This window comes from Lissotriton helveticus, chromosome 12 (assembly GCF_964261635.1).
Source record: "Lissotriton helveticus chromosome 12, aLisHel1.1, whole genome shotgun sequence".
In the NCBI taxonomy this organism is placed as follows: Eukaryota; Metazoa; Chordata; class Amphibia; order Caudata; family Salamandridae; genus Lissotriton; species Lissotriton helveticus.
In genome coordinates, this window is record NC_136073.1 from 853263997 (window position 1) to 853278072 (window position 14076).

Consider the following 14076-nt stretch of genomic DNA (forward strand, 5'->3'; position numbering starts at 1 on the left):
GGAACCACCCGGTCTCTTCTATTTGAAATTGGGTCTTTCCAAGTAGTTCTTGTGGATGGATCTTAGAGTTTGGCTGTGATGAAGGCTGGGCTTTTTTCGTTGAGGGATTTGAAGATGTTGCAGCCAGTTTTAAAGATAGCTCTTTGTTACAACTGGAAGCCATTGGAGGTTGTTCATCAAAGGGGTAATATGGCTGTGTCTTGGTTGTTGGAAGATTAGTTGGTTGCTTGGATCTGTGCTATTTGGAGTCTACGATGAAGACATTTCTGGAGGCTCGCATAGAGAGAGTTGGCTTATTCTATTCTGGATATGACTTGAATGAGGGGTACCCATCACGGAAGGCCAGAATGATGTATTCCAGAAGTCATACTTGCTTCTAGTGGCGACATTCTCAGTTTTATCTGAGTTTAATTTTAGATGGTTGCTATTCATCCACTTGCGGATGAATAGCCTCGTGTCTTGGAATTCCTCCTTTCATTTGGGACGATTGGGACGATTGTCAATGTTGCAAAGTAGCTGCATGTCATCAGCATAATTAAAGACTTTGACGATCATGTTATTTGAGGGTGTGGACTAAAGGACATATATGCAGGTTGAACAGATGTGGCGAAAGGGAAGACCCTGAGGTACTCCACAACATTGATGGACTTTAGATGACTTGAAGGGTGCCAGGCGAACAGATTGTGAGCAGTCCTTTAAGAAGGAAATGATCCAATTGAGCGGTATACCTTGCTGCCCTGCGGCCTTGACACGGTCCACTAGGAGGTTGTGGTCGACCATGTCAAAGGACGCCGACAGGTCAACACGGACCGGTGCCTGGGTATGGCGTTTTTCTCATTCTTCACGCATGTCATCAATCGCAGAGAGGATGACAGCTTCAGTGTAATGAGCAGGATGGAAGCCCATCGGATATGGGTCGAGGAATGGAGACTCCACCAAGAAGCAGCCGAGGTTTCGAGCAACATGCGCTTCTGTTACTTTCGCTAGGTAGAGTAACAGGGAAATGGAGTGATCATTTTTCAGTTCAAGTGGGTCTACGCCGGCTTTCTTTTGGAGAGGGACTACTATAGCCTCTTTAAATGAGCTAGGTACTTTGCCTTGGATAAGATACAGGTTGAGGAGTTAAATAGCTGGGTGAGGAAAATGAGAGAATGCTGTCTTTGGGTCTCTTGTTGGGGTAGGTATTCATTGGAGAACCTGATTCGACTTTGTTCAGCAGGTCCACTAGGCAATCCTTGCTGATAGCTGAGACGGCAGAAAGGAAGACAGGGTTCCTATCTTCTAAGGAGGTTACATTAGAATGTGGGCTTGGAGGAATACTGTCTTTAATCATCTTAATTTAGTTGATAAAGGAGGCGTTGACTGCATCACATAAGTCCTGATTCGACAAGATGGGTTCAGTGACCCTTTCCTGTTGTGAGAGTTTGGGAAACAATTCCGAACATCTCTTTTGATTTATTCGTAGAGTTCACGATTTTGTTTTTGAAAAAAAAGTGGATTTAGCTTGCATGATGAGTATTTTATATTCTTTGATGTGCTTTTCATATACTTCTTTTTATCAGCAGAATAATAGTTTTGCAATTTACGTTCACTTCAGCGTAGTTCAAGTTCAGCTCATTTTAAATCTACCGTGAACCATTTGGATGCTTCATGTCATCTGGCGGCCTGTTTGGTTTTATGAAGAGGGGCATGCGAGTTGCTAGCTATCGTTAGCCAATCAGTGATGGTTTTCCCATAGAGACCTATGTTATTGTTGGGTTCTGGTAGGATTGTTGCCAGAGAGTTACAGAAGGAATTAAGGTCTACCCAAGACCAGCTCTGCAAAAGATTCCTGGACAAGGGGGTGGTTTTAGCGGGATGAAACCAGTTAGTGAGTATTTAATCAAGTGATGATCAAACGATACTCAAGGGGAGACCATTAGGTTGGTCATGGAAAGGTTTGTGGACCATACTTGGTCCAACGTGTGACCTTTGATGTGGGTAGTTTAGGATATGTGTTATTTGAGATTCAGACTGCTGAGGAGCTCAAATCGGTCTATTGATGGCCGCCCTCCCTTGTTCTGATTTGCCCAATTGTTGAGGTGCCAATTAGTAAGATTTTTGCAGTGTCATTAACAAGGGGAAATTAACTAGAGAAGGAGTTGTGGGAAGTGCGGCACATAGTCTGGTGGTCTATACATAAGGATGCAAATTAGGGGGGGGGGAGTGGGAGATTCAAATTTCCTTCTATTCCTCATCAGTATTTTAGTGACTGTGTCTGGTAGCAATTGACTTCTTTCAATACATTGCACCTCTTTTGGGTGTAACCTGGAGGAATTTGTGTGGCTAAAATTCACCATTCTGACTGTCAGTCTCGAAATGTCCAGGAAATCGCCACAGAGTGGTGCAGGAATGGACCCACAACGCGTTTGCCAGTTTTTCCCCATTGGCTATTTCAGTGCCCAAAAATACTGTGACATTTGGAATAAGGGTCTTTACTAAGGGATCAGTGTGTAGCAAGGCGTTGATGTTGGCCATCGGGTGAAGACTATTGACGACCACAAAAGGTTGCAGCCGAGGCACAAGCCTGTGAGTTTCATGTATATGGTACGAATGCTGAAAATTGGTAACAACTTGCCACAGTGAGGTTCCGATGGAGCCTGGAATACAAACTCTGCCTCATTGCGATGTCCACATTGCGTGTAAGAGTCAGATGGGCGTCAGGGACACAGGTCTAGCTTTTTATAATCAGCGGCGCACCTGAAAACGGGGTAGGCTTGTGAAAGGAGTTGGCCAATGTTCTTGGTAAAGAGTGAACTCTGAAATCTACAGGACTCTGGTTGGATCCTATCAATACAGATTGTGTCTGTCCGTCACTTCCACCCGCTCAGAGTAACCACCATTACTACGTGCAGAGGCGCGCCGCGCCGCGTGATGTCCGCTAGATATATAGATTTGTTCTTATGTTGATAAAAAAGCTGCCTTGCGATAGTGTTATTTGCAGATCAGCGGTTCATGATTGTGAGAAGTTGGCCTGATATACAGTGCTCACTATTCTAGTGATCACTTTGTATCATACCAAACAACCCTTATTGATGATTGGTTGTAAGTCAACCTGATAGACCAGCTATCCTAGTAGCATGGACAAGAGCAGTCTTTAGGCTAAACTCTAGAGGGCGTGTTAAGCCAGCTGTTTTACCATCACATTTACCCCTTGAACACCAAGTGAAAGGACACCACACAAGGTGTTATGAAAATAAAGTATATTTATTTATAACACGACTACCCTGAACTCTTTATGAGTCAGGGAGCTAAGCACAATACAAAACTCTTATGAAAACACTTTAAGTTGCACAATTTACACAAATGCCCGAGGGGCACGAAAAACCATATACTACAAAAGTGGAATGCGAAATACTAGCAGGTAAGTAACAAGATCCAGAGGCTTCAGGATCGCTAGGACTACACTACTGAACCCTAAGGTTAGGAGCAGGAGGCCTAGGGAGATCGGGTGCAGAGTGTGCACTCTCACGCGGGACAAAGTCTATGGATGCTAGATTTCGTAAAGTTAGTGTTATCGGACGAATCCGACTAGTTAGGCTGAAAACGAAAAAGGATCTGGACACTTAGATAGTGAACCTACGTTGGAGCACCGAAATGCTCGAGTTACCTAGCCCAGGGGCTGCGGCTGCATAGGGTTCAAAAGACGTCGGGAATCCTCGTTACAGTCTATGGTGCCTGAAAGATGAAGTTGCTGTCAGGCGACCAGTGATGAAGTTCGATGGGATCCAAGCCTGGATCGGAGTTGGAGATGACCTGAAAGCAGAGGCGACTCAGTTCTTGATCACTAGCCAGTGATCAGATGGGCACCAGGATGGCACCGGACGAAGTCACCTCGACCAGGTGAGTGGGCGACGCTGGGCTCTGCAGTCTCTCGGACCAGGAGGCGTTTTCGGCGACCAGGATGGAGGGGCGAGCTGTCCCACGAAGATGTCTGCTGTCGGCGCTGCTGAAACCAGGATTGGAGCAACAAGCCTTGGCAAAGGCAAGCCCACGCGGTGGACTCAAGATGGCGTCTGGAGTGGACCAGGAGGGTCCGGGGTGCTCCTCTGTTGGAGGGGAGCTAGGGCCAGTCTGGAGCAACCAGACCAGCGATGGAAGTGTCGTGGTTCGTCGTCAGGAGGGCTACAAGCCAGCAGGCAAGTGGCCGGACAACGCGGTGAGCAGCAAAGAGCAGAAGGGCCCCACGCAGATCTCGTGGATGCTGGGAGGCTGGACTTCGGTGCTGGAGCTGCTCAGGGTTAGGGATTCTCAAACCCCAAAGCACTCACTCGAGGATCCCTCGGCGGTCGTGCTGGATAAGCGTCGTGCAGGTCTTGATGATAGCCGGTCCCTCAGGTCTTGTCACACCCACGAATCTCAGCTGAGCTGTAGAGGCAGGTAGAGGTCAGAGATGGCGGGGAATCCGGGTCTCGTCGAGCTGGGCAGTCTTGATCCGGAGGATGGACTTACAGCAAACCGCATGCGCTTAGGTGGTGCCCGCTGGTGCAGGGTGGCTACTCCTTAGCCACAAGGGAGAGTCTTCAGAAAAGTCAAGAGTTCCTTTCGTGGAAAGTAGTTCAAGATTTAGAATGATCTAATTTGGGAAGGGGGCCTGCTCCTACCTTTATCCGAAGAAAAGGGGCTGGCACGCGACTAGGTCCTGCCCATGGGTGGGACCAGGAGGGGGGTGGTTACACCCCTCTCCTTTGTCCGGTCTCTCCCCAGCTCAGGGGCTGGTGTGCCCCTGGAACTGGTTTGAGCCGGCATATGCACAGTGAGCACCGGGGTGCCACTTGCAGTCACCTTCCTCTCAGCCCTGCCTACCTGGGATACACAAAACCCTGTCTGGGATGGTGCTGGCACCGCCCCTGACAGGAAACCCTTTGTCCAGGCCTTCCTCGCTGGAAGGACTCCCAGCAGCAGGAGGGCTGACTTGTGTCTCGGTGGCAGCATCCATTTTGTGGACCTGAGGCTGTGTTCAACTTTAACCGGGGTTACAGCTACCAACATGTCTTCTCCCTCTAGAGGGGTGGAATGCTACCCCCGTCGCCAGAACTGGCGAGGGGGTAGTATTCCAAAGCGTATGACACCTTGTTTAGATAATGTCAGACCAAAGTTACCATAACCGCGAGGATTATAAGGCACTTAAGAGTATATGGTCTGACGCTATCATGGAAACGGCTAAGGGAGAGATCCCGAAGGCCGCAGACAGGCTCAGCTCATGCCAGAGCACTATCTCACACGATTCCAAGCACTCTGCCTCCAGGATTGTTAAGGCCTGCCATAGGAGTGACTGATGGGAGATCTGTGTGCCCATTTTAGGTTTAGATATAGGTGTACTATATCTAAAGCAAAGGGTGATTACACCACCTTGCTCCCAGCTGTCAAGCAGCCAGTTGTGTCTGTTTTGGATGGCCATCCAGGGGTGGCATAATACATGCTGCAGCCCCTGGTTGGCCCTGTGTGCACCTATGCCCTGGGTACCCAAGGTACACTGTACAGGGGCTGATAAGGTGACTCAGTATCCAATTAGATATGTACCTAGGGTACATGGAATCTATTTTAACAGAGAGAGCAGTGGGCCTGGGGTCCTGAATAGCCGGGCCCCAGGTCAACTAAGTCAGAAAACCAGCAAAACACCAGGCAAAAAGTTGGGGGCAACCATAGTCAGGGATATACCTTCCTACATAACCCCCCCCCCCAAACGAAAGGAGATAAGGCTATCCTTGACCAGGTAAGCCTATATTGCCTGAGTGGCCATATGAGGAAGTACCAGCTCTGGCATGGTTACCCCCTATCTCATGGTCCACTAAGCAATCCCTCACCCTAAGGGTATCTGAGGGTCTCCACCATAGGGAATCTCTACCTGTGGTGTGTTTTGGCAAAGTAAAAGACTGGTGCTGAGATGGAGTACTGAAATGAGGCTCCACTAATTTTGGGCTCAGCTTCCTCCAATCATTATCCACCATAGAGGCCTTTCTTTCCAAGACTGAGTTGTGTTGAGCTCTCAGGGTCAACCTCTGGATGCCTAAAGCTGGAGGTTGGGTCCCTCTGTTTGGCTTACTGGAGGGACAGATCAGGTTTGGGGCCCTTAGGTCCCAGGTTTGGCTGTGCCCAACAGTGTCCATCTGGGGGAGGTCCCTAGCTAATTTTAAGGGGGATCCCTCAGGAGTTTGTTTTATTTTCACTTGGCTAGGACTACTAGCTTCAGTGCCCTTAATCTGCTGATTGGGGAATTCTTGTGGACAGGAGGCCCTTTGGGATCCACCACTGGCCTCCCTGACCTCTACAGCCCTGGGCTGACTGAGGCAGGGTAGAGAGGGGCAGGTTACCTGCTCCAGACTGGGTCCCACCTTGGAAGGGTCCACTGACATCAGGGGTTCTGCCAGGCCTGACTACCTCTGGGGCAGTTTCTTCACAAGGGGTCAGATCAGTTCCCTGAGGAGGCTGATCCTTTCCTAAAGTCTGGTGGGAGGGAGATTTCTCTTCCTCCTCAATGCTCTCTGTCTGAGTGGAGTGATCCATAGTTTCAGGCTTCACAACACTATCATCTGTCTGAGTTTGAGCTGTGGCCATCACAACTCTCCCAACCTTTTCAGGAGGGGACTCAGTTTGGGTATGGGCTGTTACCATCACAGCCTTGCCAACCTGTTCTGGGAAGGAATCTGTCTGAGATTGGGCTGTGACTGGCACAGCCCTCCTGACCTGTTCAGGGAGGACATCTTGGACTGGGGCTGTGGCTATCACTGCCCCACTAACCTTACCATGGAGGTTTACCATTTTGAAATGGGTTTCTTGCTCTACCTCAGCCCAGGCTGAGATCTCTAAATCATTCCCCAGTAGGCAATCTACAGGCAAGTTTGATGACACTGCCACTCTCTTGGGGCCAGTGACACCTCCCCAGCTGAGATTTACCACGGCCATGGGATGATCTCTCTGCACTCCATCAATATTGGTCACCTGGTATGTGGCTCCAGGTAAAAGTTGCCTTGAGGGGACTAGGCTCTCAGTCACCATGGTGATGCTAGCCCCTGTATCTCTATAGGCCTCAACTTTTATACCATTGATGAGGGGCTCCTGTCTGTACTTGCTCAAAGTGTTGGGACAAGCAGTGAAGTTGGCAAACCCCATGCCATTTTCACAAACAAGAGTATCTAAGTCAGGGGACCTGGTTAGGCCAGAGTCCCCAGGAACTCCCAAAGTAAATGCACCCAAATTATTGGGGGCACTCCCACCACCTGGGGGATTACTACTAGTAGTAACAGGTGGCTTGGAAGGGTTACTTGGGGGTATGTTCTCCTTATTGTTGTTGGCCCTCGGGCAACTGAGGTCAGTTTTGTAATGGCCTACCTGTTTGCAGGTATGACAATAAGGTTTCTTTTGGGTATTGGAAGGATTCTGGGACCCACCCCCTTCAGAGGATTTTTGGGGCCCTGATGTGGTTTGATCTGTAGATTTATTCCCACCCTTCTCTTGAGGCTTGGTTGATTCCTTCTTCTGGTCACCACCTTGGTTCTTGGGCCTAATCCTGGTTCTGACCCATTTGTCTGCCCTCTTACCCAATTCTTGTGGAGAGGTCAGATCAGAATCTACCAGGTGCTGGTGTAATAACTGGTTCTGACAATTATTTAAGACTTGCTCTCTCATAATAAGATTATACAATCCTGTGAAGTCAGTAACTTTACTACCCAGTAGCCAGCCTTCCAAAGCCTTAGTGGCACAATCAACAAAGTCAGTCCAATCCTGAGACTGAATTTTCTGGGTGTCTCTGAACAGCAACCTGTACTGCTCAGTTGTTAAGCCAAACCCATCAATCAGTGTGTTTTTCAGGACTTGGTAATTGTTAGCATCCTCAGCTCTAGTAGTGAGGAGCTTATCTCTACCTTTGCCTTCAAAGGAGAGCCACAATATAGCTGCCCACTGACTCTGGGGGATGCACTGGACAGTGCAGGCCCTCTCCAAAGCAGTCATCCATTTGTGGATGTCATCCCCTTGTCTAAAGGGGGGCACTATCTTACTCAGGTGTTTAGTGTCTAAACTCCTTTCTTTATCTCTAGGGATATTGCTGCCACCAGTGGGGACTACCCCACTCAACTGTTGCTCTCTAGCAAAGGCAAGCTTCTCTTTGGCCAGGGCAAGTTCTTCCCTCTGGATCCTCAGATTAGCCTGTTTCATCCTTGCCTCATGTTCTCTTCTCTGAGGGGAAGTCATTCTCCTCTGGGGAGAATTCATTCTCCTCTGGGAAGAGGCATGAGAGAGCACAGATCTATTGGAGTCCCTAGAATTAGATCTATCTCTCCTAACTCCAAAGTTAGGCCTGATCAGGGTCAGTACTGGGGGTCCCCCAGATCCTTTCCCATGTAGGTCTAAGTTGGCCCTAGTAAGTCTGCTGACTAGCCCAGGACCTTTGTCTGCCTCATCCCCAGAGTCTAACTCTTCTTCCTCCTCCTCTTCTACATCTTCTGTTTCAGGGAGATCTGGATCACCAGGGGCACCTTCTAAGGGGGGCATGTTCTCAACTGTATGAGAAGCCTTTCTAGCATCATAAGTCTCTAAGAGACCTAGCAGGAAAGGAGTGGTAGGGTTAGAACCCTGTTTCAGTTTCCTGGAGGTACACAATTGTCTCATCTCCTGGAAACTGAGAGCTGCATATCTTGAGATGACCTGTGGAGGGTCATTAACCACCAGGGGAGTCTCTGAAGACTCTCCCTGGGTAGACATGCTTCTAGTGTGGTGTAAGTGATGCACTTACCTACACTATGGGTTTACCTACTGATCCCTTGCTAGAGTTGTAGGTTAGGGTGTGCTAAGCCCTATTACACTACAACAGCTGGTTTAGTAGAACTCAGAGTATTCTAAGCTAAGTTATATGTACCTATGTACTTATGTGATCTTTCAAATGATATTCTTAGGATACGTGTGTGGTAAAACAACAGCAAGCTCAAATCCCAACCGCTGCTCACCAATGTGAGAAGTTGGCCTGATATACAGTGCTCACTATTCTAGTGATCACTTTGTATCATACCAAACAACCCTTATTGATGATTGGTTGTAAGTCAACCTGATAGACCAGCTATCCTAGTAGCATGGATACGAGCAGTCTAAGGCTAAGACTCTAGAGGGCGTGTTAAGCCAGCTGTTTTACCATCACATTTACCCCTTGAACACCAAGTGAAAGGACACCACACAAGTTGTTATGAAAATAAAGTATATTTATTTATAACACGACTACCCTGAGCTCTTTATGAGTCAGGGAGCTAAGCACAATACAAAACTCTTATGAAAACACTTTAAGTTGCACAATTTACACAAATGCCCGAGGGGCACGAAAAACCATATACTACAAAAGTGGAATGCGAAATACTAGCAGGTAAGTAACAAGATCCAGAGGCTTCAGGATCGCTAGGACTACACTACTGAACCCTAAGGTTAGGAGCAGGAGGCCTAGGGAGATCGGGTGCAGAGTGTGCACTCTCACGCGGGATGCGGGACAAAGTCTATGGATGCTAGATTTCGTAAAGTTAGTGTTATCGGACGAATCCGACTAGTTAGGCTGAAAACGAAAAAGGATCTGGACACTTAGATAGTGAACCTACGTTGGAGCACCGAAATGCTCAAGTTACCTAGCCCAGGGGCTGCGGCTGCATAGGGTTCAAAAGACGTCGGGAATCCTCGTTACAGTCTATGGAGCCTGAAAGAAGAAGTTGATGGCAGGCGACCAGTGATGAAGTTCGATGGGATCCAAGCCTGGATCGGAGTTGGAGATGACCTGAAAGCAGAGGGGACTCAGTTCTTGATCACTAGCCAGTGATCAGATGGGCACCAGGATGGCACCGGACGAAGTCACCTCGACCAGGTGAGTGGGCGACGCTGGGCTCTGCAGTCTCTCGGACCAGGAGGCGTTGTCGGCGACCAGGATGGAGGGGCGAGCTGTCCCATGAAGATGTCTGCTGTCGGCGCTGCTGAAACCAGGATTGGAGCAACAAGCCTTGGCAAAGGCAAGCCCACGCGGTGGACTCAAGATGGCGTCTGGAGTGGCGCAGGAGGGTCCGGGGTGCTCCTCTGTTGGAGGGGAGCTAGGGCCAGTCTGGAGCAACCAGACCAGCGATGGAAGTGTCGTGGTTCGTCGTCAGGAGGGCTACAAGCCAGCAGGCAAGTGGCTGGACAACGCGGTGAGCAGCATAGAGCAGAAGGGCCCCACGCAGATCTCGTGGATGCTGGGAGGCTGGACTCCGGTGCTGGAGCTGCTCAGGGTTAGGGCTTCTCAAACCCCAAAGCACTCACTCGAGGATCCCTCGGCGGTCGTGCTGGATAAGCGTCGTGCAGGTCTTGATGATAGCCGGTCCCTCAGGTCTCGTCACACCCACGAATCTCAGCTGAGCTGTAGAGGCAGGTAGAGGTCAGAGATGGCGGGGAATCTGGGTCTCGTCGAGCTGGGCAGTCTTGATCCGGAGGATGGACTTACAGCAAACCGCATGCGCTTAGGTGGTGCCCGCTGGTGCAGGGTGGCTACTCCTTAGCCACAAGGGAGAGTCTTCAGAAAAGTCAAGAGTTCCTTTCGTGGAAAGTAGTTCAAGATTTAGAATGATCTAATTTGGGAAGGGGGCCTGCTCCTACCTTTATCCGAAGAAAAGGGGCTGGCAAGCGACTAGGTCCTGTCCATGGGTGGGATCAGGAGGGGGGTGGTTACACCCCTCTCCTTTGTCCGGTCTCCCCCCAGCTCAGGGGCTGGTGTGCCCCTGGAACTGGTTTGAGCCGGCATATGCACAGTGAGCACCGGGGTGCCACTTGCAGTCACCTTCCTCTCAGCCCTGCCTACCTGGGATACACAAAACCCTGTCTGGGATGGTGCTGGCACCGCCCCTGACAGGAAACCCTTTGTCCAGGCCTCCCTCGCTGGAAGGACTCCCAGCAGCAGGAGGGCTGACTTGTGTCTCGGTGGCAGCATCCATTTTGTGGAGCTGAGGCTGTGTTCAACTTTAACCGGGGTTACAGCTACCAGCATGTCTTCTCCCTCTAGAGGGTTGGAATGCTACCCCCGTCGCCAGAACTGGCGAGGGGGTAGTATTCCAAAGCGTATGACACCTTACACGACATGTTTAGATAATGTCAGACCAAAGTTACCATAACCGCGAGGATTATAAGGCACTTAAGAGTATATGGTCTGACGCTATCATGGAAACGGCTAAGGGAGAGATCCCGAAGGCCGCAGACAGGCTCAGCTCATGCTAGAGCACTATCTCACACGATTCCAAGCACTCTGCCTCCAGGATTGTTAAGGCCTGCCATACGAGTGACTGATAGGAGATCTGTGTGCCCATTTTAGGTTTAGATATAGGTGTACTATATCTAAAGCAAAGGGTGATTACACCACCTTGCTCCCAGCTGTCAAGCAGCCAGTTGTGTCTGTTTTGGATGGCCATCCAGGGGTGGCATAATACATGCTGCAGCCCCTGGTAGGCCCTGTTTGCACCTATGCCCTGGGTACCCAAGGTACACTGTACAGGGGCTGATAAGGTGACTCAGTATCCAATTAGATATGTACCTAGGGTACATGGAATCCATTTTAACAGAGAGAGCAGTGGGCCTGGGGTCCTGAATAGCCGGGCCCCAGGTCAACTAAGTCAGAAAACCAGCAAAACACCAGGCAAAAAGTTGGGGGCAACCATAGTCAGGGATCTACCTTCCTACAATGATTGTAGTGGAAAGCCCGGTGTATTAATAATAGGATCTAATGAATGCTATCAAAAAACATTTGGTGAATAATTTACATATGTTGGTGACCAAGGTCAGTGGGGCGGTGTCACTGGAAAGACTTTCTCTTTCCTTAGAGACGGCTGACTCTAAACTTTTTGCTATATCAACCCGGGAAGATTCATTACGATCCTTACCTAAAAAGAAAAGTCTTTTCTAAAACATTCTCTTTCTGGCAACTTTGTGTAGCAATGTAAATCACATACTTCCTATAAATTGGGAATGTTGCTTCTCAGAATAGTCCCATGTCGTTCCCAGAAAAGTTTCATTTTTTAAGACCTCTCTTTCTGGCATTGCTTGTAATCAGCTGTTGGAGGCGTGGGTCAGACAGCCTCTCTGATTAAGGGATCCCTCACAAATCAGTCCCTCTTCATGAAGTCAACGTTCCCATAAAGGGCCAACCCCTTCAAAAGTGGAGACACAATGTGTTGCGGTAAAGGCATTGAGTTCTGGCTCTTTATGTCTGGCACTAGGTAGGACCTTTTGATTGTATTAAATAATACGCACAAAAAATATTTAGGGACTTTCACCCTGCTCTCTTCATCCATTGGTCAGTTGTTGTGCCATTCACATTTTCTTCCACCTATCCTGCACGGGGCAGTGCATCAGCTTCTTCATCCATTGGCTATCTTCTTGGCAAGTGATGGAATTCCGCCCTTTCATGATGAGCAGATCCAGATACAAATTAGTTCCATTCAGTGCCTTGCTCTACTACCACAGTGTGTGCCCAGCTGATCCCACAATGACAACGTTTTATAAAAGTCATAACAACAAAACCTGCATTTGCAAAAGGCTTGCAGCCAGTGTCTGACCCATTGGCTTTGCCAATTCTTGTGTGATCTTTTGCATGCCTTTATAAACTGTTTAGAGGCTCCTACTACCGTTTGTCAGTGATTTTATTCTCACACCATTTTGGTAATGTTGGGGGTGGGGGGGGACCTTTAGTATACATTTGTTCAGATCCTGCTAATCTGCCATAATGCTGGTGATATGTTAATTTTATGTGTAATGCTTTATTCTATACTAAACCTGCTTCATAGAGCTGAGAGAGGAGAGGAGAGGAGAGGAGGGAAAGGAGGGAAAGGAATCAGGGCAGAAAATGATGAGGGAATGTCTTGTAGATGGAGTGATCTCCAAAAACCTAGTATCATTCATGAGAAGATATTCCATCGTGGGTAGACATCCTGAAATGTCCAGCAGGAGGTGAGGATAAAAGGGAGGAGGTAGAAGTCAGGGCTGAGGGTGAAGACTAAAATGAGGCTAATTTGGGCCTAACAGAACTAGAAATCATACCCCACCAGTGCTTAATTTGAGCCGGTGGTTTGCCGTGCTCAGCACCAGCACTAAATTGTCAACACTGGAACTTGTGACAGTCTGCCACAAGGTGGCGCTTGCTGGCAAATATACAGATGACCACAACAACAGTTCATAATTAATTAAATATTCATTAAAATGACTATTACCTGCTGCCCAAGCCATTCCTATAGCGTTGGGGGCCCTGAAACCATCCGGATTGTCACATTTGTAGGAGTGTAATGGTTGGTAGTTGTGTTGTTACTATCATTCGCAGCACGGTTGAGGCACTGTGTGGTGGACGCTGCAGTGGCCTCTTGATGAGAGCCCTGGCACTTATCAATTTACAAATTAAGCACTGTACCCCTCAACATGATCTCAGCGGAATACAATGATGTGGTCACTATAGAACATTTCAATAAATCTGTGTGGAAAGTGTGGAAATTGAGTGCATCGACTAGATGATTGCAGAGTCTGACCTTCTGTTTGTTTCTGTCTCTGACCCAGGATGACCTGAGGAAGATCCGCACCACCCTGGCGCTGAAGAACGACGAGATCCAGAACTTCGTCTATATCCTGAAGCAGATGCTGGAGAACGTGGAGGTGAGACGGCTTCTTCTGAGTCCAGGGCCTGCTTACTCTTGTTTTCCTCTATTACTCGCCAGTCTTTTGCAAGACTGAGGTTTCCCCTCCTCTGAGGACCTCTCGCGACCCTTCTCCAAACAAAATTTGTCCTCACCATCCCTCTCACTGTCTCTCATTGCTCTCCTCAGACCAAAGGTCTCCACGTTTTCCATGTCCGTCTCTATTAAATGGCTTTCCATGTACTAGGTGCCTCCTCAATCCAACTCTCCGCCAGCCAGAGGTTTCAACATCAACGCCCACCGCATCTTTCCTGGTTCTCTGAGGCTTCATCATCACCTTTGGTGGTCTTTCATGACTGTGCTCTCCAGAAGCCAGAGGTGTCCGCGTCATCTCTGCATTATCTCGTATGGTTTACCCACACCG

The 14076-nt window shown here is 48.7% G+C and overlaps 1 protein-coding gene across 1 annotated transcript in view; it reads left to right on the plus strand.

The window, feature by feature from the left end:
* Positions 1 to 14076, plus strand: part of FSD1 (fibronectin type III and SPRY domain containing 1) — a 56237-nt gene that overhangs the window by 19191 nt on the left and 22970 nt on the right. Inside the window, exon 2 of the mRNA XM_078669524.1 lies at positions 13576 to 13671. Within this exon, the coding sequence (XP_078525650.1) occupies positions 13576 to 13671 (96 nt within the window). The remainder of the gene's footprint in view (positions 1 to 13575; positions 13672 to 14076) is intronic.